The 27,377-nt window shown below is 37.8% G+C and overlaps 1 protein-coding gene across 7 annotated transcripts in view; it reads right to left on the bottom strand.

Moving 5' to 3' along the window:
* Window positions 1-27,377, bottom strand: part of DOCK3 (dedicator of cytokinesis 3) — a 181,046-nt gene that overhangs the window by 111,435 nt on the left and 42,234 nt on the right. For all 7 annotated transcript variants that reach the window (XM_057368019.1, XM_057368022.1, XM_057368020.1 and 4 more), the window contains exons 6-7: window positions 11,710-11,858; window positions 3,747-3,831 (exon numbers count right to left, since the gene is read on the bottom strand). In XM_057368019.1, coding sequence (XP_057224002.1) covers window positions 3,747-3,831; window positions 11,710-11,858 — 234 coding nt within the window. The remainder of the gene's footprint in view (window positions 1-3,746; window positions 3,832-11,709; window positions 11,859-27,377) is intronic.

The following is a 27,377-nucleotide window of genomic DNA, read 5'->3' as shown; positions in this document are numbered from 1 at the left end:
AAGTTCACACTCATTATTATTCATCTTGTTGCTGCAAATAATTATTATTTTATTATCATTATTGTTATCTTCCAGCATATTTTACAGGGAGAGAACAATTACTAGCTCCTCCTCCCTCAGCTGTTTTTAAGGTGTGAAGTTTACTTGGCCTTTGCTGATATTCTGGAACCTTACCCRCCTTCCCAATGATTATAACCAACAYGTCTGATAGGGCTTCTCTAGACATYCCAGCTGGAATGTAGACAGTTCTAAATCCTCTGGGACTGAGAATTTTTGGATGAAGTTACCACCCCACCAGAGGGGCAAGAAGGAAATTAAATGCTACGTTATTKTCTTGCATCATGTGCCCATTGGTTTTCCACAGTATAAAAATTTTCCTTTAGCTTCCCAATTTCTACCAGCTGATCTATATAAAACTGTTTCTTGATACAACTGACCACATTTCCTTGTTGTATTTTAATTTGTGCATTGCCTTTTTAATTTTTGCATTTACCCATTTGTGCTATTCTATTATACTTCTCCATAATTCTGTTCTGGTAAACTTGCTCTTGGTAACCTCAATTTCCCTTTCACTCTAATGCCTGGAGGAAATGAAGAATTTTAATTGATCCAACTTGGCCTGTTAGTAAGAACCTTGTGGTTTTGTTCTTAATTTACTGAAAGAGCTATAAATTCTCCTTTCTCCTATCAAACCTCTTTCTCATGGTATCTTATTTACCAATATCAGCTTTTAGTGTTGTTCTTCCTCATTCCTTTCCTAACGATGTTTGGTAAATGAATCCCATCATCCCCAAGTCAGTCTTACACCACTTTCTGTCTTCATATTTTCATCTGGCTTCTTACYGGGGTTTAGAACCCAATGTACACAAACCTTTTCTTTGTTAAAGAAGGAACAACCAAGAAAATAACAACAAAGATTTAATGAWCTTCCTGCCCAGTTTGTGTCCAGTTGTTTTCCTTATCTAGTTTAGTTCTGGGTAACTGAATTCTTATTTTTTTTGACTATTCCTTCCTACCAATCATTTTTCATTTGAAGAAAGAAWAAACAGTTATGAGGTGATGGCAGCATTAATTTGAAACTATTTATTTAGGAACTCTATTAATTTTATAAGGAACTTAGGTGGACTCGTGGCATTTCTCTCACAGTTGGAAGAAGTGCCTAAGCTGTAGCAGTTACACAGCCAGTAGCTGTGCCTTTCATGCACCTCCTGAACTCRTCCTGAAGACAAATACCCACTTCAATAACTTTAAAGAAAAGCTAAACCTATTTAATCCCCAGATTTGAACATTTCTGATTTGAAATTAAACGACTTCAGACATTTGTGTGTTGTAACCCYTTCCACTAAAATGTGCCATCCAAGTGTTCCTGACATTCTGCAGGACTTTGTGTTCCTAAATGACAACTTCAATCCAGTGGCAACTCCAGCACTGAGCTCCGTGGCAGAATTCTGAGAACATATTTTCCCACCATTCAAAAGGAATATGTATTTTTAAAAAGCRTTCTGTCATATTGGCTAAAGTCACAAGCATTGTCACAGGGAAAGGGCAATTTGCTTTCCTTCAGGAGCAAAGCAGCAATTCCTGACAAATGCTGTGCATCCTGYAGCCACTGGCATTTAGCTTCAGAATGAGTAACGTGGAGCAGCAGGATGGGCAAGGCCTCAGAGCACAGCASTTCTGCCAAAGAGATGAACACAGCATCACCCAGCAGTCACAGACACACTGAGCAATGAAACAGGCTCAAATTTAACAACTTACAATTTATCAAGAAGAGCAGTGTTGTAATGATTGAGTAAAAAATGCTTGAATCTGTTGTCACAGAGAGAAAAGTCTGCTGTGTTACCTCACCCATTGCTCTGCTAATAGGAGTGTTCTCTATCTTACAATCCTGAAAATTTAAGAAAGTAATTTGGCTCTCACAACTATTCCTGCAAGATTATTTTACAATGTAAAACCTCATTGCTCATTTGGGAATCCATTAAGTATTTTGCCACAAGGAAGGAGGATTCTCTCCCTGGGCTTTTGTTAAATAATAAAAACAATCCCCAAACCACATTAAAAACAACCTAAATCACCAACATACACTGCTCATTTTCTACCAAATTTAAGTTTAAAAAAGTAACAGGTTTTCAGCTGCTTTGGTTCCTGAAATTGCCTCCTGACTGTGAAGCAGATGTGATCAGACAGCACTGTCCTCTTGCATCTGCAGACTCCGGCAGCAGTGAAGTGTGAAGTGAGTGATGGCAGTGTCCTGAGCCCTGCCCTGAATGAGCAGCACAGAGACAGTCACAGGACTAAGGGGTGACACAACCAGACTGCTCTGGCAATAAATATTACCCATTTCCAGTACTCCAAGTATTCAGAATAAAAAAATGTGCAGAACAGACCTCAGAGTAATAAGCCAATGCTTAGTTAGCAACTAATCTCACACTGTGAGTTTTCACTGATTGAATTTGGTACTGCTGTACTGGCACCAAACCCTCCTCAGACCATGGCAAATTAGGAACAAACTTTAAAAATTAGCACTGTAGAGTGGTGTACTTTCATATTTCTTATGCAACACTTYTTATTTCTTTCCATGAAATCCATTATTACGTGGTGCAAATAATCCAAACCAGTGACAGCACCCAGCCTGTTTACAAAACATGCCTTTGGTTTGAGGAAAAGTTACAGCTTGCACACCAAAACCCATCACCAAGACATGGACCTCTCTGCCCCTAATMTTAAATAGCTCAGAGTCAAAACTACTTTAAAATAGGAATTTAAAAGCTTCCTAGAGTGAGTGACACTGTAGCCACATTATGTAGGAAATACACTATTTTCTTTGGAAGATATTAAGCCAAGTTGTATAAAATAGTGTTGAGAGTTTTTTATTTGAGTTGTTTTGGGCTTTTATTAGACAAAACAGCATCTGGGGAAGAGTTTTCATTCACTTTCCTAAATTTTGTGTGCTGTTTACATGCTGAACATTACATGCTCTTTCTCCCTTTACAGTTACATCATAAGCCAAAACAAAATTATCTGTATTWGTCCTACTAACAGAGAATCTAAACACAGTTAAGTTGTAATATGCATCAGTGGCTTTACAGTTCATTACCRGCACAGTTCACATTTCCAAAACAACTTCAACTTCATTATGCAGTAATTGGACTGTACAAGTGACTTACAGTGACAGAATTTGGAACTCACTCCAGTGAAGGAATTATACTACTTTACCTGAAAAGCAAATATTCAAATGCACCTTCATTGTCATGTTTTCTAAGAAGCACTGACATACAAGAGGGATGGCCTTAATATTCAAAGATTAATTTTGCTTAAATTAACTTACTCACCAGTCTCCTTACTCTCTCCCCTTTTTTTGTGAGCTCAAAAAAATCTTTCTAACAGGGCAAAGATGTTATCTGTGTGCAACSACTAAAACCAAACTTTTCACTCAGGTATTCTTCATCTGCAAATCTGCTGAAGAAATTAAATAGTGGCTCTCATGGACTTTCTGAACTCAGAGAAACCTTCAACAGATGTCACACCACTTTGTAAATTGAAATTAAATTTATCAAAGCATGCCAGAGCTTAGGGTACTCAGRGTACCAGAGACACTCTACTGGTGTTAGGGTGCAAATGAAGAAGGCATTCAGCTTAAAACATCATTCTAAACAAGAAAACATGTAAGAATAACAATAAAAACATTTTCCCTTCTTTCCCTCCCACAGTGAAAACTCAGATGAATCTCCCACAGAATTTCTTACCATTTTGTAAAGGTCTGAAACACTGATCTGATCTGAATCCACAACCTCAAAGTCCTTGCGAGGAACTAAGTCAAGGCCCAAATGTCTGGAAGAGAAGGAAGGAGCAGTGTCAGTGTGATCCATTCATGTTCACTATTTCCTCCTGCATGTGCCTCCCCCAGGACAGGGACATGGAAATACTCAACTATTCCAGTCTTACTGCAATTGTTAACCATTAAACACATCATCATTCTAAAGAAAATTTAATGCAAATAGAAAAAAAAAATCCCTCTACAAACTTGGCATTTTCTGTTCCCTGACTTCAGTGGAGCTGTGGCAATTAATGCAGGTGAAGCTTTTGGCCAATATATTGATGCAATACCCRAAACAAGTTAATTTTGTACATGGAAACAGAATAGGCAAATAAAGTTCATACTCTGGTTTCTGCTGCAGCATTTGAGCAAGTTCCTTCAATTACATAATGAAAAAGTTCTATTAATGGCCCTGTTCAAATGTGCCAACAGATCCTGAGCCTAGGGAAGCTGCTTTGGTATTCCTGGTGTTCACAGAACTTCACCCCCAATTTTATTACTGTGTAAACATAGTGTTTTTAAAATAGTRAACTAGCTGCAATAAATAGAATTTTAATCTSTATTTGTAACAYATACACAAAATATTTTTAATTMTTCTGAACAGAAYTAGTATTTTGGCTCTAATCAACTATATAARCTAATTAAATAAAKACCAATGTAAAGACGAATAGTTAAGGAATTCAGCTGTAAAGAAGGCAGTTCAGGTCACAGCTTCACATGAGCAGCAGACAGAATAAGATATTCTTCATCCAGACAAACAAATGAAAAACTATTAATGATTAATTAATAACGGTAGACTGCAGAACAAGACAACCTTGAAGGTGACAAAATCCAAGTTTTGCTCCACAGATCTTCAGTTTCTGAGGCACAGAGCTCYGAGCATTACAATAAAAAGCTACACTAAACACACATTAGAAGTAAAAATATAAAACAAAACATGAATTAACCATTTCCCCACTTTTGCCTTGTGTAACTTTTTTTTACTTCACTTATAGACATTTTATATTGAAATTCTTTAGTCTTAAAGAAAAAAACTGCAGAGGCGCCCTCATGAACTACCTTTGCACTCCTTCTGTCACGAACTATAAAAGAAAAGCAAAAGTCAATTTAATTTTGTAATCAGAGAGGGAAGCATTCTGCACAGACTTGTTCCTGATGGCAAATGAAAAATTTTATTGAGAAAAACCTCTCTGGTACTGCAGAGTAATTGTGTGGAGCAATAACAGAAGGCTCCAGGCAATCCAGTGTCTCTTTCTGAGCAATTGGCTTAAAACAACAGCCAGGGAGAAGCAGCAGTTTGTAGGAAGCTCAGCTACCTTTGCTCACCACAGTGCTTTTAAATGTTACCCAGAAGTTTTCAAACTCCATAATTCTTTTTTTGAAAGTTTGCCTAATCAGGTTTTCCTTCTTCATTTCTACCCCTAAACGATCACATCTCAAGAATACAGCTCAGCCCTGTACACTTGCCCTGGCAGCACTGTGTGGTCATTGAAATATCMTGACAAACTGGAATTTCCACATTCTCAGTTCTTTGCTAAAATCAATTCTATTTCTAATGGGAAAAAAAGGGAACAGCTTTCCTTCTTCAATGCAGTTTCATGTCAAATACCAAATCATAAATTCTAAAGCTACATTGTGAAAATTTCATGTTTTGGTTAAACATACCAAACACAAGTATTCAGGGGCCCAGGACCAGTATCTGAAAACTGCATCTACAAAGATGAAGATGACTATCTATCTACCAAATGAAAAAGATTAAAAGAGGGACACATAATGTAATCCTTACCTGCAACTGCCAGTKGAGCCTACTTACCACAGAAATTWAAAAAAWWWWAWWMMAAAAAAAAGTAAAACCGATAAGGGATCACTGCAAAGTTGTTTTTTCTTTAAATGTTAATGCTAATCAATTTCATTCACAGAACCTTTCCTGAATGTGAGTATCTAAACAACCTCCAGAACACCCTGCCATTCMCATGTGTGCACACCCCACCCCTACAGTACCTTGATAAAGGAATTTCCCCATAGTACATAGATACGAACCAATTATTCCCTACTAACACTATCAGAGGCACTTGTGTGTGCTCTGCAGGTCCAGGGCAGCCACAGAGCTCCATTAAAGTCCTCCAGGAAAAGCTGGCCAAGCCAATCCCAGCCTGACGAGGCTCCRTTCGCATCATTTCAGCTCTCTGGAGGGCTGAGGTGAAGCAGTGCCTGCACTCATTACTYGGAACATGACAAACCTATTATCTTCTGCTTAATAATGTTCAACACAACTGCAGCAGCATCCCTGTGAAACTTATCTAATATCCTATTTTTAGTTAAATCCCTTAACACCRTGGATTTTCAGCCCAGAAGATTCTCATTCTCTAATACGCCGTTAATCCTGCACAACACTTGCTCCCAGCAAACAAGGGTGTCTTGGCTGCAGCACAAACATGAACCAGTTACTGTGCAGGTGCAAGTTCAGGTTTGTACACTCAATTTGTATCAATTATTTGTTTGCCTGAGAAGGACTGACAACATAATGCCTGAGATGGCAATGACAGTCAGTGGCCCACTTTCCCTCTCTATTATCAAACACTGGGGGAACAGAAGAGCCCCAGCTGCCAGGCAGTGTTGCTCCAAAACAGAGCATGCATAAAAATTACATAATGTGCTGGTTTGTTTATTTGACAGTTCCTGTCTCCACAATACTTTCTTTTACAAGCAAAGTCTTGTGCTCTTTTATTCTGCCTTCACAATGAACTGCCCTTCAAAAATATTCCTCAAGTTTACCTTCAAAATATCCCCAAGCCTATCAATTACCTCTTGATAGCATCTGTTTGGGATACTTCCAGCTGGCATTTAAACATTCTCCCTTTTCTACATAAAAATCTTTACAATTTTCCTTTCTTTGGGGGAAAAAAAATTAAGAATCCACCACCTAAAATCTCTAGATAATTTTCTCTCAAATAATATGAAAGCAAGCCAACTAACAAAAATACAATGCTTTTTAATACTGACAGGGATAAACACACAACCCAAGGTTACCTGGGCTTCTAGAGAAAATAAACTTGGGTTTAAGGGTAATYTTGAAGAACAGTCGTAATTTCTAGKATGTTCACTTATTTAYAGTACAAACACTACAGCATTTAGAATTCATATAACCGCAAGTGAGGACAACTCCTTCTCCTAGAAGAATCWTGCAGAAATTTGTCATTTGACTTAAATAAAAAAAAAGTCTTTCAGATGCAACTCAGTCTTGCAGAAGAGACTGGGAGAGCTCATTGCATTTCTGGAGGATGCAATATCTCATCCCCTTTGCTCCAAAAATGTCCACTTTACCTCAACCTTTTCAGCTTTAATTTAGCTGCCACCAATTTTTCTTTTATTACTTCTCTCAGTATATCAAAACCTCATTTAGTATCATTTTTAYTTCTCTTACACAAATAAAGATGGGGAATGGAAAGAAAATTATCCTGGCGGTGACTCACATAATATGTACAGATTTTAAAATAGACTTTGAAGGAAAMACAATACAGAAATCCATGGAAAATTAAATACATGAAAAAAACATGTTTCTCAAAATGAGACTGTGCTAATACAACCTGATACTTTTCTTTGATAGAATTAAGTTAAGTTATAGAAAAAATTGCATGGGTTGCAATCGATATATAAAGAAATCAGTAAAGTACTGATGTAATGCTACACAAGAAATTATTTCTTAATTTTAAGATGATGCAATGAAGGTAAATAATCTTAGGTAGGAGATTATAAAAGGAAATTGTAGCAAATATTTCTGAGCATTGCAGTATTAGGCTACAGAGAAAGGTTATTCAGCTTTTCCTCAAAGACTGACATTCAGCAAAGCTCCTTACACCTTCAATTCCAATTCAATCATTACTCCAAGCATACTCAGGAGAGGGAAAGATGTTATATATTTAGACAGAAATTGCAGCTGCTCTTCCTGCAACCTTCTTACAGGTATTTCTTTATGGTTGTTTAAATTGGTCACTCCTATTTTGATCTCTTTTGATGCAATGACAACTACTGCAATGAAACTGCCTTTAATTCTCAAAACAGGTATTACAACCTCCTACGTACTTTTAATTCATATCTCCAGATGCATTTCACTAACTTCATGCTTCATGCATGTTGCTGTTGCAACACTACCAAAAAGTCATTATTATTCCTTTTATGTCAAGAAAATATGACAAGAAGGTAAATTACTCCAAACCCCAAAATAATCTAAAAGTGTGAGCACTGAAATTTAGGGCTTTTTGAAATTTAAGGCTGTGCTGACTTCACGGAATGACACAATTCCCCTCGACAGTTATGGATGTCAGTCGTTAGTAGGTACTAACATTGCATTGCTACTGGCTTTCCAGCTGTAATTTTGAGGTAGAAGAAAAGCCATGACTTGAAAAGTGCGTTTCATTTTCTTTGTATGACAGTGTGGAAGATTTATTGCTAATATTTTTCCCTTTGTTTTTCTTTTTAAACACTCGTTTGTACCTCTTGGCTACCTGTGGATCTTTCTGTGCAGAATTTATGGCAACTATTTGGAAGATTTCTTTTAATGCAATGATTTTAATAACATTTTATGTGCAAAAGAATAACCTTTGACTAAAAAGTAATATAAGCCTACAAATTCATCTTATTTATGGCTTTTAGCTGTCAAAAATCTCAAGCTATTGGTGCTCCCCCTCCWTACTCTGTTTCTGACCCTAAACACAGAGCACCTATCCCACATTTATTGGGAAGGAAGTGTCTTCCCTGAGCATGAAAGGAAACCTGGATGCTTTCTGTTAATCTCCTGGCAGGTGTTAGATTAATCTGAAAGAATCGATCCTGAAGATCAGGTGAGATGACCTCTGATTTTCAAGTTGAATTACTTTGAAGAAAGCTTCATCTGCCTTTCTGGCACACAAGGTATTGCACATACTGCTGCAATTAGCTTTTGGCACTGAAGCAGAAACAGAGGATTCACTTTTCAAACAGAAGCTCTGTCAGGCAGATTCCTTCATCTGTTTTTGATGCATAGGTCTCCACAATGAAACAGCTTTTCATTAGCAAGGAAGTTTCATTCTGGTTTCCCATTCTAAGCAATTGCACAAGTTGAAAGACTTGTGCATTCATGCAGAAGCAAAAACCTAAACAAAAATTTCAAAATCAATTATCTATTTTACTTGAAACGTGACAGAAAATGAGACAAAGAACTGAAGATTCCACTTTGTAATGTGACTTAAATGAGATGATAAATAGCAGATTTCAGCTTTATAACTTTTTTTCTCCTGCTTTACAACTTTTCCTTGTTATTTACAGACCATTGGACACTCCCAATAGCATTTCAGACTTCCATTGATCAATGTTATGGCCAATTGTATCAGAGAGAAACATTTTTAGAAAATAGAAGTATTTGCAATSTTCTGTATAAAATCCATCAGGATATGCAGGAAAGAAAATATTAGATGAGGTTTTAGCTGGGCAAAAATACATAAATGCTTAAAAGTGCAAGTGTAAAACCAGCATGATGCTCATCTGAAGGTAGCAAACTCTGATTGGGAAATACAAAAATCTCTGTAGCAGCAAAATCAGCCCTGCATGTGTACAAACCCAGCTGGGGGTAATGGGAACAAGGAACAAAGCTTGAATGAAGGAAAAAAGGGATCCAGGATTTTTTTTTTTGTTTTGTACAGGGGAGAAAGAATGTGTAAGCAACAGAAAATAGAATTGTTACAGGAAGTGGCAATCAGTATTGTGTTGTAAGAATGACTGGCAACAATACAGAGGGTTAGCAGCAATAATTGTAAAATAATATTCCYGCATTTAATAGCCCGAACTGCAGAGCAAAATGTTTTGGTATTTACAGTAAGCACACAAAACAAAGCAAATAAAAGGTYAGAAAACAGTCTAAACAACTTCTTTCACAAAAAGTAAAATCTGCAGCTATTCATCCRAAGAGTGTATCTGTCTGTTGATTTCCACCAGCCCCCACCAGCATGCAAGGGATGACTTCCAGGGCCACTGCCAGTGTATTTAAGGGAAAATTATACCAGTTGAACAAAGTGAAAAAAAATCCCTAACTGATGCTGACAGGAAGTGTGAATCACTCCTTCTCAAATAATACAATTCATTAAGGATCAAGGTCAGCACAAAAGTAGCCTCTCACTAAACAAGCAAGCATATTACATATTAGATGTGTGAGATGTGCTTCCTGAAAGCTACTGGGCCATGGAATATCTCCTGGTARATTGTACTGCCTTGAGTAATCACAGCCCTGCTCAAACCACAGTACTCAATCTTCTCAGACAACATTAATGCACATTAATAACAAGGCTTTTCATTTATTTTATTTGCAAATCTCAAATMGGACAGAACAAGTGACTAGCACTATTATAATCCTTGAGAAAGGGCAGTGCTGTGTTAATACGTATATGAAAATCATTAGTGTTTTTAGCAGATTAACACAGGAGGTCATGTTTCATGATAAAACTCAGGTGAGATAGAAGGAAGTGACAGAACYCTACCAGAAATTCTATGGAAAAGAGTGATGTTGCAGAAATACCATCAAAGCCCCAGACATTTAGACATTAAATGCTGCATGTATCTCTGATATCATGCACCTCTTTCTCTAGGGAGTTCAATACCTGTAGTRAGAAACAGAATTTTTTTTTTCCCGAACAAGCATCCTGAGTAGATGAATATAATCCTGAACATATTTACTGATTTCACTGATGCTTCTACATAATTGTCATGCATTAGATTTACCTTTATGGTTTGAATTACGTTCCCATTTAATGATTCCACATCAAAAAAGGTCTATAGCCACCTCACGGAACAACCTATTCTCTTCAYTGCTGCATTGCTGTCTGCTCTCCTCATCTTTTTTTTTCTCACAGCATTTTTGCAGTTTCCTGTTGCTAATTTGATCCATAAACTCTGAGCAAAACCAGGCAGGCATAATGTTCAAAAACAGTCTCTTGGTTCCCATTTACTCTACTGGGAATAAGAATGGAAAATATCTGTAATTCCGCACTGCAGAGCAAAGACTTGATGCAATCTATCGGTCTGTGTCCTTCAGAGCTCTCTTCAACAAGAGACACATGAAGTGCAGCAAGGTGGCTGCTAAACCTTCATCAGGGTATTCCAGTATGTCCCTCAGAGGGGGTTTTGAGGTAGGTGACAAAGGGACAGCATCAAACAAACACAGCTTAATGAAAAACACTGGATTTTCTCCTTAGCTGTCAACTTATAGGATTCCTCCCCACTCCCACATGCTCATTAGCACTAATCCCACTCCTGGTGGAAAAGCAGTTGCTGTTTGTCTGAGAATGAATGTCACGTGTGTGTCATGCACAACTTACCTGTCTGATCCACATCTCAGCACACACAAACCTGGCCACGGGCTGTTYTTTGTCTAATGGCAATTTATTACCATTTCTGTGGGAATGAATTGCAGTTGTCTTGGCTTTAAAAGAATCTCTTCACAATTCACCATGGAACTGACCAAGGAGAGTCTAAATCTCTGAGGAGTGTCATAATAGAAAACATCTAAATATCACAGCCTCAGCTCCAACGTCCCTGTTAACAATGAGATTCTCTACTTCTTGCACCAACCATTAAAATACTTTGTCAGTGGTAGAAAAATGTGTTTTAAGTACCTCTGAACGCAACCTCCCAGGTCTAATATTCTCTAGGTTGATACCAAGTAAGTAAAATGTCCTTTACTTGCAGGGAGCCCTAGCAGAGGCCTACTGGTAAACAGCTCATTTCACAGCAAGAGCAAAACTCACTGTAGAAGGCAAAACCTCTCCCTGAGCATAAATACTACTGGAAAGAAAACATTGTGTTGGGGTTTTTTGTTAATAAAAGCTACTTGAGAAGAATTAGAAGGAACAGCCAGTACTTACTCATTGCCCCAGTCCAGCCTGACGGTGAGGTGTCTCTTGACCTCTCGCACCTGATCCTGGGTCAGGTGCCCCGACAGCAGCTGCCKGCGGAGGTCAATCAGCTCATTCATCACATGCCGCAGCTTGTAGAAAAGATCTACCTTATGTTTCTGGAAAAGCACATTTTTGGGACAAGGGRAGAGGAGGGAGAGAGAAAAAGAAAGAGGGAGGGAGGGGAAAAAAGCAGGGGAAAGAAAGATGGGGGGAGAGATTAAGTTTGGAAAGAGAAAGTGTGAGAAAGAGAGAAAGAGARAGATWAATAAGTTACCAAAYTTTCATTTAATTACCCTAGAGGAACATCAATACAGTTTTTATGAGCCTTAAAATATTTACATGAAAAAGTAGTGTTAACTGATGCAATTCATACTAAATAACTTCTTATTCCTAAGGTTTGGGCTCAATCTGCTAAGAGGCCCATTTTCTGATGGAGCTTAATGCAAAATAAGAGGATTCATTAGGCACAGCAGGAATCGTTTATTCCAATCATACAGTAAATGTAAAGTTTTAGATTTAAAGTGATGGAGAGGTGAAAAAGCCTGCTTTCTGTCAGCAGCTAACAGAATGGCTCTGAGCAGTCAGAACAATGAGTCACCACAAGCAGAAAGCATTTTTAAATTATTTGTGATATTCCAGTACTAAAATTTAGCCAGGTATGGGGGGCCAGGGTGGTGTGAAAATTCATTACATGTCACTCTAAAAAGGAATAAAGCAATTGATAAAAAAAACCCACCAGGAAAACTACTTTGAAAGAGAAAAACTACCATAGGTAATACAAAAACCCCCACACCACCACCACCAGTAAAGACAAACAAACAGAAAATCCCCCCCAAAAAAACATACAGAACTAACACTGTAATACTTTCCAGAAGAACTGGTATTCAGTTATGGGAAAATAACCTCTTCACCAAAACCAAATCCCCTAAAAACCACACAGGAGTGGAAATTTCCCCCCCGCAGGAAATCACTGTATGTGTGTTCCCCAAAAAGGAGTTWGAGGCCAACAACCAAGGGGACCCACAAGATAAGATAAGATAAGGACACGTGTCCTAACCACTGCATTCTGTGCTGGGTCAGGATTTGTGTCAAGGGGGCTCCTGTCCACACAGCCTCCAGCACTGCATGRAACAGCCAATGTGCCACCAAGGAGAATGCCAAGAAGGAAGAGAAGATCTGCTGCAGCTTGATGCTGTTATTTGAACAGCTGAGCTTCATTCCCATTGCTTTGCAAAGCTTGAAATGTTTGGATCTCTCTTGGGGAAACACTGAGTGGATGGACTGACACAGAGACTTCATCAGCTGGCACTGCCTTGATCACGTATCTGTTTGTACATGAGTGGGTTATAAAAGCCCTCTAAATAAAGACACCTGCATTTACCAAGACTACATCTGAYAGAGGAACATCCACAAAGAGAAACATAAGTGTTTTCTGTTGCAACACATTATTAGAACAAGTGTTTTTCACTTGTTTACCAAAAATAGCTGAGATGAGATGAAAAAAGAACTTCCACCTACTTTGAGTTTGTTTTCCTACAAGACCACTAGATTTGCATGACTTAGGAAAACAGACATCAATGCCATCCATTTTGATAAGCAATTTTTATAATTTCTCACAATTTTTTAAATTGTGTTATGATTACACATCTGTTTTGCTGAAGCAGGTTAAGCACAGATGGCATCATCTGTTTTTCTTATCAAACTATTTTGAGATGAAAAAATGCACAATCTTTCAACTCTGCATCAGCACTGGTTCTGGTCCTGCTTGAAAGAAAGAAAAACAGACACCAGACCCCACAGAAAGACATACATTTCTGGGGATGAAAATATTTATGCAAGGAAGATACTCATGTATAGCTGATAAGTATAAAAAGACTTGATTTTGTTTAGGTTTCATCACTGAATGTGGTCACAAGTAAATCCTATACAAGCTGATGATGACAGTAGGTATGGGAAATGTCCATTCTTATATGGTATTTATGTGAACAAGAAGAGGTTGTCTCTTTTTTAAACACAAGATGAAGATAATTGACTTTGGGACTATAAAAAAATGCAAATTAGGTATAGTGTAAAAATAAAACAGTTGGCAATGAAATTATCATGAAAATCAGGTTCCAGACAAGTATTTTCAGACTTCCCAAATAAACCTGCTAGGAGAACCACTTTCTCACTCTCRTAATGATGGTTCAAGGTTTTCAAAGCATGCAGGAAACTATGTTGGTAAATCACTACRTGTTCTGTGGTTACATTTAAATAGTCATTTTTTTTACAGAAGCATCAGAAGTACTCACTGCCCCTGTCATTCTTCTCCAAAGAAATGCCACATAATGTGAAAATAAGTAACAGGCTGGTATATTATAGAAGATAACTTATTTATAGTCATTTTGTTACCGTGACTTCATTTACCACCACTGTAAAGTCAGGATTTTGCCTCTCTCAAGAGCAGTCCCTTAAGACATTTCCTATAAAACTGCCTTAGGCTGTAATGAGGGAGAGGGACACAAAAAATTATTTTCCTTATAAAAGCAAGTGAGTAGCTTTTCCCAGGTTCCTTGTTATGGATTTGGATATCCACATTAGACACTAAAGCCTGCAAGCACCATCAGCACATGAAAGAAAATACTAAAGCCAGAAACAACACAAAAATCCTGCCTTTCTTCTCAGTTTTGTCTCGATATTTTTAACTAAGCAACTTACTTTAAAGATTYGTACAATATTTATAGTTTAGTCTTACTCAAACAACTGCAATATTGTTACCATGCAAAACTTCAACATCAACTATCAAAAYAGAGAGTATTCATCAAGTGCCTGTCGATGAATAAAGGTCAGACTACAGATCAATACAAGGATGTCTCAAAAAAAGGGAAATTAACTGAAATATAAAAAAATTGTGTGGGAGATGTGGACAGGTGTCCTGATGGATACCCACAAAAAAAGCACTTTGAAAACACAGCTGATACTTGCACATTCCTCTGTTCTCCATTTGTGCCTAGACATCTGGACCCCTTGGATTACAGAATTAAAATGGACTTTAAAAACAGTTTAAAAATACACACAACAAATCAGGGAAAATAACATCAAGCAAGAATAAAGTTAATAAATTACAACTTCTCCTAATTAAAGCTACAAACTCCATTTGCAAAGTGTTGAGGACCATCCTGGAGTTTTCCCAAAAGGCTGGGTTTGAGCTCACCCCTCTCTGACAGGGCACCACTGAACCCTCGAAGTCACTTGGTCATGGAAAGATTAAGGTTGGAAAAGACCTCCAAGAWCGTCAAGTCCAATAAACTATATTAGTCTTTCAAATCAAGTAAGAGACAGAGAAAGGCATCTCAGTTTAGGTTTGTTTTCATTCTTCTGTTCTGAAAGTCTCTATTTATTAATTCTCAATTTATTYATAAGGATGCATTATCATGAATTGTATTTATTTTGTCTTATGAATATTCATAGCTTTCAGCTTCAAACAGAAATTATTTACTCCAATAAAAATCTATTTAAATTGATTCTCTACTGTATTCACAGAGGACATTTCAATTTACAGTGTGTAATAAAGCACAGTGAATCAGAGTGACAGAAAAAATAAGTTCTTCAGACTTTTGCCATTAAAAATGAGTAAAATAGCTGAAAATACTGACATGTGACAAGGGAAGGACTTAAGCAGTAAAAAGAATGATGTAACATCAATAAAGAAAACAAAAGCAGAGAAAAAAAACAACAAAACAAAGCCTGTACAAGATAAGCAGAGATGTTGCTACAGGCTTTTCCTTTCTAGTAGATTAAATAACATGTCTGAATTACCATATATCATACTTCAGTAGTACAATCATTTTTTTCTAGATATACTATGTCCTTATGCTTCTATCAAAGAGCTCAAATGCTTGAACTAAGAGCTGAAAGATATATTGAATTTACATCAGCAGCTTCACAAAAAGGTTCTTTGCACTCTTGGCAACAATSCAAAGTGAAACCAACAATTCTGGCTTTCCCTGAGCTGCAAAATAAAACTCAATTCTCAAAAGAATGAAGCCTGTCTTAAGAAGCCCTAAATTACAGAGAAGCTGACTGGATACAGGCACCTCACACTAGCAGTCTATATAAAAACTTCTCACTCCTCCTTAGGTCCCCCATTTCTCTTAAATGTATTAGAAATTTCATTTGTGCAATGTATGTGCTGACCTCCCCCTCTCCTGAGGAGCATTTAAAGTGCTTTACCAGAAACCTTGTGCAGCAAAGCAACAACTGGATTGCCTCCAAAATAATTTCAGAACTCCATTGGACTGGATGGCACATTAAAAAAAAAAATTAAATGCATTCAAATTTTTTACGATAAACAGAAAACAATTGTTTGTTTTGGTCCAAAACAGTGTATTGAAATCAAAGCTATCCGCCAACACATTCAAAAACGTGGTGATACCTTTGATTTGTTGCAAACCATGAGYACCCTGCAGTCTTTAAACCACAGGCAGAGGGGAACCCAGGTAGCAATAGCAGCACTTAGGGTACTACACAACACAGGACAAGCCCTGACAATGTTGGCAAAGCTCTTTTGCCTTGAAAAAGCTGCTCTCTTTCCTCAGATCTCCTGTGAAGGACATTGGGCAACATGTAAACCTGCTGYCACAGTGCYCTGTATTTAACAAATCATCTCAGTTCAAGCTCTCCACAGAATATTATGAAGAAAAATGTTTTTACAAAGGGYTRGTCCYAGTCTATCTTCCTCCACAAGAAAARTATTCTCCTATTTGTTTGTATCCCCTCACAGACCTTAAACATTTAACTTACAGGGCAATTCAGTGCCTAGCTTTATTTATAGTAACTCAGTACAACACAAACAACTTCTCCACTCYAAAAATCAGTTATGCCACACATGCAAAAAGCTCTGAGTACAGGTTATTACACTCACTGGCAGTCAAGATGTGCATCTTGACTCTCATATCTTTCCCTTATTCATAGCTTCAGATACCTGAGTTGTCTAATACAGCAACCTGGGACAAGTACAAGATGACAACATTTAACAGAGAAACAAGTTAAATCTGAGACTATTCTGGTGTCTAACTTCCTGCTATCAGTATTCATATGCTGTTGTGACTTGAGGCATCATCATCATCATCAGGAAATGCAACGTGACCAGCAGGAGACAGGTATTCTGGGGCTAAATTAGTGGCTTTTTTGGTTAACAGAAAAAATAGGATGCAAAGAAGGCAATTGGTGTTCTTCAGGAAAAATTATAAGGAGTTCTGTGGGATAATTACTATGAGAAGAGGAAAAATTTGKTTGAAGAAATACCCTAAAGTGGCCCTGTTTGGAGCCCATCCCTATCCTGGCTGCCACTGCTGAGGGCTGGAGAAAAACCCACCTGACGAGACTGTGGGACAGCGTGCAGYTTCCCATTGCTTTGTTGAGATTGACCTGAGTTCCTAAATCTTCACAAGCAACAGCAACATTAACCTCACTTCCTAATGCCATCATGAACTTTTAACAAAGCTTAAGGAAATGGAATTGAAGRGGATAAACTTAGAGGTTTAATTCTTCTTTTCTATAATACTGCAAAATAAGTGACATTAACACCCCTTTTCAATCCATATTACATTTATTGAAGTCAGTTCCAAATCCTTTGGATATTAAATATACTTATTTGTCTTTATGTTGTAAGAACATCTTGTTCTACAAGTTCTTAAATGTAAGAACGTACAATTTAAGATAAATTTCCATTCTGARGAAAAAGAAATATGCACACAAGGCTTTTGTTATTTAATTAAGTACAACTCCCTCCAGTTTTGAATCCCTCCACCATGGCACAGATGTGTAAGAACACAACATGAAGGCAATACATTTTGCTTTATCATATTTCTTAAGAAGTATTACTAACAAGGCTAGATAAAGATAAGTTAGCCTTCTGAAAGACAATACACCAAGGAAAGAGCCCAAGAACTGGGAAGAGGCTTCTTTTTCCCACCSTAAACTTCTTGCAGGTTGTGATCCTGCTTTTTGTCCTGCTCTCTTCCCTCAGGATCSTGAGCTCTCCCATCTCAAGGTCACTGCTGCTAAGGATGCCTTAAACCTTCACACACTCACCCTGCCCTCCCCTGTTTGTAAATCCAAGGTCCCACTAGTGAAGGAGCTTTAATAAGCACAAGAATTGGTACCAAATGTTCTCTGCTCACATCAKCACCTTCCATTTTTCTCATGGACTTGCATCCTCTATTTACATTAACACTACAGCCATAATGGCCCTTTCTTTTCCAAAATATATTTGCTGAATCATGTGGCCTTCCAGAGGGAGAACTGATGCTCTTGAAATACAGCAAGTGTATTTCTTTTCCCCTCAGAAGTTCTGGTCCTGCAAAGGYTGGAATATCAGAAAATCTGGCTGAAAGAAGAGCACTTCCAACCTCCCACTGGAATCTCTGTCACAGTCATCCCAAATGCCTCCTGCTGGAACCACTGTGAGTGCCAACAGAAGCCACTTACCCTGATGGACTGGAAAAGGGAAAGGTGTGTGGCCTTCACCTGATAGAGATCTACACCTGGAGGACTTGAGAATGACACTGCATTCGATACTGGTGCTATTTACCTGTAAGACCAGTAACAAGTAAAAACATTCTGCTCTAAAAGAAACTGAAGCAGTACAGGGTAAGTGGGAAAATCTCTACATGTCATASTTCCAGAACACTTTTTAACATTATTTAAATGCAAAATAAATGAAGACATTCAGAAAAAAGCTTCCTAGCCATAAATAAATGGTTAAATTCTTTTGCAAATACAACATATCCCTCCACAAAAATCAGTATTTTAAGGTTATTTTCTGCATGACAGAAAATTATATTACCTTTCACATTAGTTTTAAACAAGAGTTAAATGCTTTTGTTTACACTTTAAATAAACATGATATATTTATTGAAGTGGTATTAATAAATAATTAACAGTCATACTAATTGATAACAGTCACGCTAAGTTAGAACTTGCATGATAAATATCTTTGAAGAAATTCCAACTGATTACAGTACATTACAAGTTCTACCAGATAGTTTCCCCTTAGCAGTGCCTTACTGTGCCAAATTCTCAAAATGAAAAATACTTTCTCCCTAAAGCATTTCCATTGCATTTAAATCAAACATCTGCTCTTCCAACGCTATTTACATTCTTAACAGRGAACTTCACATCCAGTGGGGTTCAAGGGTATAACCTGATACTTTCACCCCTTTCCCAGCTCCTCTCACAGAGTGTCCCACAGGGCACAAAATTAATATTCTCCTTTCACACACTGGAAAGCTCTAGGAGGAGTATTACTGCTTTGGACCTGACGAACACAGCAGTTCTTTAGAGAAAARAAGCTCAAAAGAAGTCCCAGAGTCTGTAGGACTGGGTCAGAACGAGTCATCTTGAACGTCACGAACAATTCTTTGTCCCTGTCAGGATCCGTGCAGGTCATGCAACGCAAATTCATTATGTTAGAGAAGATTTTGCCAAAAGCCATTTTAAAGTGGCATTAGGGRCACTTAAAACTCTAAGAAAAAAAAACCACAAGCAAAACACACCCCATTATTCCCACAAAATATAGAACACAGAGCATTATTTGCAAACGGGTTTGATTAGCGCATTTTGCAATTAATGATCCTGGGCATGGTGCCACCATTTGTCCTGCAACATTTCTGTGAATCCCCAAAGAAAATTGCTGACTGGATTTCAGTGGTTTTCCAACTAAACTGTCTAATGGAAATTCAGAACAGTAAAGACATTTCAACTATGCTTCTCACAGGCAGGTTCCAGTAATTTTCCTTCCTCTAAAAGTGACAATTTCAGCTTCAAAGGAACAGTTCAGAGTAAAAAAGTCTAAGGGTTTGCAAAATCCAAGACCACTGCCCAGCRGAGGAAAATCCTTTACAAGGGAAAYGGTRRCACATTTACCCAGCAATTTCAATAGAGACTGATCCATTTCTACTGCTCCATACAGATGGTTAGCACAACTTTAATCCTTCCTGGAAGCCCTAGTTTTGTCTATATAAAATAGATACATAAAATAATAACTTCACAGAGTTCAGAAAAMAACACAACTGTGTTTAAAGATTAAGACCAAGATGCACTGAAATGATACACACCTTACTTGTAAGCTCAGGATTTTCTGGAAGGTAAACTKATCACCCAAATTATCTTCTAACTTAAAAAACCTACAGATTTCAAATTYTTCTGTTTCTGTTGTTCATTATAATGYAGTTAYTTCTGCTCAAACATCAGATATGAARCACAGAATTGWGACAATATGRAAKTAYKAATTCCCTTACACATGAGGATTTTCTCATTACTGAAATAATGATTCTTTATGGCTCTTTAAGCTATTTCAGTCTATGAAAACTCCTGTTGATTTAACAACAGTTTTAACAGTAATGCTCAATGGTGGCTCAGACACATTTTATGACTCTCACCACTATTTAAAAAAAAAAAAAAGGAAAACAAATGCAGGAGGCACAGCTCTTGTTTGTGCAAACCATCTCTGATGCTCCTGGTTAGGATCATGACGGGAAGAGAAAAAAGGGCAGAATAAAGGGATCCACACACTTAAAGCAGCAGCTGTTACCAGTGACTACAGAAATGTCCCTCTCTTACGTGTTCAAGTCTGGACTTCAGTGACTGTAAATGATGAACAAAGTTTTTAAAGAGGATGATCCAAAGGGTATCAGCTGTACCAATGACCTGCACCATTTGCCTGGAGCCAGGGTCTCAGAGTGGTCATGGACACAAAGCTCTTGAGAGCAGAACTCTTTAGAACCCCATACAGATATTTCTTTTCTTTGCAGGCCATGGTGGCTCTGCCCAGAGATCCCATTGTTTTAGGGATGGTGCCTCCAGAGGACAAATAACAAATGGAATTGCACTGGATGATCCACTCAGATACTCWGTGACAAGACAGTTTGGGTTTCAGAACAGCCAGAAATACTGTTAGGAAGAGCCAGATCCATCAAAGTAAGATTTATATAAACAAGTAATTTCTTCTGCAGCTCCACACATGGCCTCAGGAAAAATACTGGGAAAATAATAACTGATTCAAATGCAAGCTAAGCTACTTCACCCCATGAAAGAACATGTGAAGCCAAGGAGCTTTAAACTCTGGCACTGAGCTGGTAGCCATCCCATAATACAGAAGGACTGAAAACAAATTATAATTTAGCAGTTAAACAAAAAGCACAAGAAAGAAAAGCAGAATGCAGCAAATAGGATGTAAATTATAAATAAAGCCTGGTTTTAAATATTTGCTTTCACTCGCTCTGTAAAATATTCAAGTTTTTGGTAAATAAAAAATAAAAATAGTCCAAAGATGAGTGGCAAAATTACAAAAAGCTAACAGTAAAATAGTAAAACTCCCAGGATAAAAAATTAATTCTAACCTCTTCAATTTAAAAATGTTTGTTCCATGTATGTGACAAAACCAGTGCAAATATTTGTAAAGAACCTGTGGCTGGCAGCTGTTAAAATTGTAGATTTTAAACAAAGATCCCAATTACACCAGAACAAAAACATGTTTTTTGACTCTGGGCATCTCATTATTAGAAAAAAAACAATATCAAAGCATTCCCATTAGTGTGGAWGTGCAGGTAGTTCCTGAGCTTTTTTCCATCCATTTTAAATAAGGTCACCTTCTGAAGTGGAAGTTGGATGTTTTCACTGGAGCTTAAGATRCTCCCCAGACAAAAGCCAAATGGAAAGGAAGAAAAATATCACTGCACAGGGACTCTGGATCAAAGCTCCAGTTAATAAATGCCAGTCAAGCACTGTCAGCAGCATTTCCTGCCCAGCAGCCTCCAGGACACAGCTGATCCCAACTGCTAAACCTGCCTGGAAGGCAAAGGAACCAGCTCCTGACTCACCCTGACACCTTTACCAGGCAACTGAACCATTTCTGGTGAGCTCCCACTCAAAGATATCCAAAATATCTGCTGTTCTCTGCAGCGTTTCAAACGTAAGAAAGCCAAAAAAAAAAAAAGGTATTGAATGTCAATCTTTTCCACAGTTTCTATAAAAATAGCCAAAAAGCATGTCCTCACCAAGGAGATAAGTCATCAAAAACCACAAAGAATGTGTTTAAAGGGGTACAAGAATTAGCACATCATCTCTGAAAGGCATCACCAAAGACTCCTAAAAAACCATTAGCGTTTTGCATACAATTCTCTTGCCGGAAAGAATATAAAACACATCAGTGCARCACATCCACTATCTCATAACATATTTTTTGTGTTTTAGTAATGCTGTTTTTCAACACAGCTGGTCCTGACTAAACAGATTTAAAGATTCATCCATTCCAAGACTATAAAGGATTATTGTGATTATCTAGTCTGACTTCCTGCAGGGCACATRCCATAGAAACCTGCTCACAGATTGCTGCAACATACTTCCTCTAGGATAATGGGGCAACAAATCATTTAAAATACAATCCAGTCTTGTTTCAAAGATATCAGTAATAAAGAAACAACTGCTTTCCGTGCTTAATTTATTGCTAATCACCCTAATTATTAAAGAATGCCTTCAATTCTATTCCAAATTTGCATGGCTTTGCAGCCATGCAGTAAATACTGGGCTTTGTCCTTTTTTTTTTTTTTTACGGAACTGACAGATTGTTGACAGATTACCTCAATTATCAATCATCTACCTGCAACCCTCCTCCATGTACCAATTTATAAGTCACAATAGGCTGACTTCTCACTCAACTTCTGCAGTTTGTCTGAGCAAATGTGCAAAGTAATTTCTTTACTCTGTCAGGCTTCTGCTGGAACATTATTCTCAYTTTTATTTATTTAATTATCTATTTTTATCTATTATACATCAAGAAGATGTGAATAAATAGGCAATTCTTTCAAGCAGTAATGAGAATATCCAGAAAATGTTATTTTTTAAAGGTTGGGTTTGRCTCTGACTTTTTAGTCTAGAAATAACAAGAATTATGAAAATCATTTAAATCAAAAACTTGCAGAAAAGAGAAATGGAATGAGCTCTTACCCTTATTCATGGCAAATAGGATAAGGAATAACAACCAGCATGGAATTTTGAGCACAGTATTCAGAAAAAAATTGTGACATATGGGCCAAAAAGTACTGAATTTCTGAGAGGATGCAAAATACCCACTGTTGCAGACATTTTTTGTCAAACAGGCAACACAAGCACATGTTGAAAATGCCCTGGCTGGCTATTAAGATGTTGTAAAGGACTCAGATGGACTGGATAACCTGGAGRTCCACTCCAGTTCCCCTCTCCCAGGACACTTTGCCATCGTGGATCACCTTGGAATCTTYCTGGCTGTTCCCCATCTATTCTGAAGAGGACACTGCAGAATCAGCAGCAGCTGCCCAGCAATCACCTCATYCAGTTTATACAGAGAATTTTTAATTATTCTCCCCCTCTGCCCCTCCAGATGCCCCSCTGTCTAGAAAGGCCATACTTCTTATCCTCTTAGCTGTCAAAACCGAGGAAGAGGCTGATGTTGGATTGGTTTGCAATAATAATGTTTCATCATGTTAAGTGTCACTGCACCTCAGGACACAAACACCATCTGTGGGCCCTTTCTATATTTGGATGTGTTGGAGTTGGTGCTGTTGAAATGAGCCAAGTATCTGACAGAAACCACACAATTTCTGAACTAATCATTGTTTAACTTCCCATTTCTGCACCATCAGCAATTTTTATGTGACTGCACTGATTTTTTTCAATTCCTATTAATAAGACCAGTGAGTAACGGACTAGAACACATCCCTGCAGTTCATATCACAAGCAGCAGCACTGAAAAGAATTCTCCGTTTTCAACTGCTTTGTTATCAATTCATCTTTTTTAAACCACTTAGTAAGTTCAAGATTTAATTCTCCACTGTTAATTTCTTTAATCAAAGTGTCAAGGGAGGGTTAGTTAATAGCATCAGATACTGGAAATTCCAACTATATAAAAGAAAAATAYTTTTCTCTTGTGGGTGGTCAAAATTTAGAACAGATATTTTCCAAGAGAGTTAGTGGGTCCCTCACAAATATTCAAAACTCCACTGGATAAGATCCTCAAGAACCTGCTGTGATAGCTCTGCTTTGAGGAGGAGGTTGCACTAGAGACCCCCAGAAGCTCCTTCCAATCTATCCAGTTCWGTGAGTCTGTACATGTCAAACTGAAGACACAGCAGTAAAACTCCCTGTGAGCCAGGAGAATGTTCTTCACCTAATTCCATCTGATTTTTAAAGCTGAAACTCCATGATGGAGAKAACAAGCACAGCAACAATCAAGTTCCACAACAGAAGAGCCTGCAATTACCAAAATAACTCTGCCATTAGACTGTTACCAAGAATATAAAAACTCTTTTTCTTGGTAACCACTCAGTTATGACATTGAAACTTAACACTGGCAGCACAGCCCATTTAACCATCAGAAATTCCTGTCTGAATCRCCTTCTGCTTCACAATATGGATGAAGTTGCACTGCAATCCCTCCTATGGCAGGATCTTATAAAATCACATTTTCCCTCTACTCAGCCACTTATATCCAAAAAAAATAATATTTTGTTAGACTGAGTTCAAACTGGTAAAGAGATTCAACATAAATACAGCAGAAGGGTAGAAGTCAGGAAAGGAAACGTGATAGCTTAGATAATTCAACCCATCAGAAGGTCCTGGCCAGGCCAAGTTGAGAACCTTGAGCAAAAGATGATCCATAAGGCACAGCTTTCTCATTTCCTCTCATAAAATGGAAGAACTCCACTAKAAAATGGTGCCATTCACTACACAAGAATGTTCTCAAAAAAGCAACTCAGATAGTACCAGTGTTAAACATGAAGTATAAATGTTTCAGCTTATTGTCCATGTGTAAGAAAGTTCTGGCATTTTTTTTGGTAAAGCCTGTCAGCTACCTAGATAAGCATTTTCCAGATCAACTGACAAAAAATACCCTTGGAAAATAGTAGTGGAATGTGTTAGAGGTGTTAAAAAATTTTATCTTAAAACAGGGTATGGCTTTCCTAGGATAAATAAAACTGACAACTAGAAAAGATTTATTTTAGATTGCTTCACACAGGAGAATTCTTTTTAAAAAAGGAAAGTACACAATGTCTGTCTTTCCTCTTTCTGCAACTATTTTAATCCCACCATTCTGTTCTTTATCTAACACAGCAATGCAGCAGCTTCAAGAGAAATATCAAACCACAATTATGTTCCTTCCAGCATACTATGCTGTTAACAGAATAATTGTTAAACAGAACCCTTGCATTTAGATGTGTTTCTAATGTAGATTTACATGATGACAGCACCAGTATCACAGTGAGAGCTGACAAGCCTGGCAATTATTGTCAGATCCGAGACAGAACGCTCACCAGCTACTTCAGAGTATGACACCAAAATCCAACAACAAGCCTAAGTGGCTCATTAAAATCATCCTCCTGACTCCAAACTTGTCAGCGATGCTGTTAGTTCCCCAAAAACAAACTGCCATTCTGTTTCTGTTCAGTGACACAAGGACTAGACAAAAACTGGCAGAAAACTTATTGTTTGGTTTGTATCTTCTTAGCACTCAATTGGTCACAATATTTTCCTCTCTTGAAAGGCAACTGGGTATCCCCATTTCCCTATCCTTACTGCCTCTTCGAGCAGTAGCTGCAACACCCCTTCACATTACTCCTAAATGAACTGCCCAGACAACTCTCAATTTGAAGCAAAAATTAAGTCAACATTTATTCTACTGTCGTCTTTCATAACAGTTAAAGTAAAAAATTCAACAAGAACAACTGAGTTATCTAGGAAAGCAAGAAGTACCCAACAAAATTCAAGAAAGTGAAGAAAACATACTAAGGTTTCATAAAAATAAGGACTGGGATTGACTGGAAAGTGTCTGACAGGGAACCAGGGAACCAGGAAAAGGGAGATGAAAAGTTAACAAGAAGCTCAGATGGGGATCCTGGAAAAGAATGAGACAAAAAGGAACAGATGATGGGCAAGAGTCAGATGAAAGAAATGGGGTAGCTGATTCACTGTTTAAAAGTACAATCAAAATTTCCCAATATTTAGGGTGGGGTTTGGTCTGTTGGACATGTGAGGCCATTGAATAATTGATGTGARTTGTGACAGACTCGGTGCTGGTCCTCAAAGCACAGCGCTGAACTGAGCTGCCACCCTGCACAGGGCTTTGAGAGCCCATCAAAGGTGACAGGGTTTGAAGGCTTCCAAAAAAGCCCATCTTACATAATAGGCACCTCTGTATTCAAAGTGACAGACCAGGGGTTTCAAAAATAATATTTTGGAAATATAAATATATACTACATCTGTCTAAGGAGCCAGCACACCTCATAACTTCCAAGATCTAAAGTTTCCATCACCATATACCTTTAAATGAAATTCAAAAACTAATAGTACCTACATACAATGAAGTTGTTTGGTTATTACAAAAAAACCTCTAACACACAGTGGGTAAGATCTTTTCCTCTTCCCCCTCTTCCATTCTAACAACTATTCCATAATTACCATTTTTATTTACAGTAATTTCTTTAACTCTTTCATGAAAAGCTGGTTTTTTACAGCTTCATTTTCATTAGTGAACACACGGTCAGAAAGACTGAAATGAAACCTTTGCCGCTGCTTTCCCTGTTTATCCAGGAAATAATTTCTCTTAGTATTATGAGCCACTGTTCTATGCTACATTTTAGAAGTTCATTAAATCCTACCTAAGCAGGTTTCCAAGCATGTCCCTTTAATGAGAAAATAAAAAGTCCGTTTGACAGTACCAGTAAAGGCACTTCCCAGCAGCAGGCACTCACTGGGCAGAATCTCACCTGCAGAGAAATTGCAGCAGAAGGGAACTGGCCCCATGCACTTCAAATTAAACTTGAACTATTCAGGTCAAAACAAGAATTCTGATACCAAAAACGTTACTACTTTTCTCCTTAAAAGTGGAAATGTGCTTCTCTGCACACTCTATACAGTCTGCCAGGTGACATACAGGCCAGAAAGACTTATTAATTAATACCTCAAGTGCTGAGGCTGCTGAGAAAAAACACAGAGAAAGGCACAGATGGATTCCCACAGTAAAATCACTGCCTTCARACCTTCACTGACTAACACTGGCCTACCCAGACTCAAAAGAAAAAAATGATTAAAACCCAAGGATCACTTCTAGGACTGTAGCACTGTTTATGCACCTGCACACAATAAAGTGAGCTTAAGCTAATTAATAAAGGAAACTTATAAGAATTATTCTTAAACCAAAGAAAGACTGACAGTGATATCATACTTATAAACCTGCATCTCAGCAGCAGGCAACAGTGTGGAGAGCCCAGAGAGGTGTTAATGTCCCTTTGCTTGTGACAGAATGCATTCCTGAATGCCCCTTGCACAGACTACAGAATTGGCATTCACAAATCCCCCACCAACTCTAGGGTTGTATCAGAAGGAATAAACTGAAATCTGCTYCATCAACCACAATTTAATTTAGATCAAAAAGCCAATGCCTGAAGAGTAAAGAATATAAAAGACACCACTGTTTGCCCTGCWCAGTAAGGGCCTTTGAACTCAGTCTTCTGTCGCTTTACTGAAACAAACACACACTTCAGATAACAAACTTGGGGCTCAGCATCTTCCAGATTTATGAGAAGTCCTTTCAGCTCAGGGAGATTGCAAAACTTACA

The sequence above is a fragment of the Malurus melanocephalus genome, unplaced genomic scaffold (assembly GCF_030028575.1).
Source record: "Malurus melanocephalus ecotype Western Australia unplaced genomic scaffold, MMel_1.1 scaffold_87, whole genome shotgun sequence".
In the NCBI taxonomy this organism is placed as follows: domain Eukaryota; kingdom Metazoa; phylum Chordata; class Aves; order Passeriformes; family Maluridae; genus Malurus; species Malurus melanocephalus.
The sequence above is the reverse complement of the archived record's forward strand: the minus strand, read 5'-3'. Positions and strand labels throughout refer to the sequence as shown.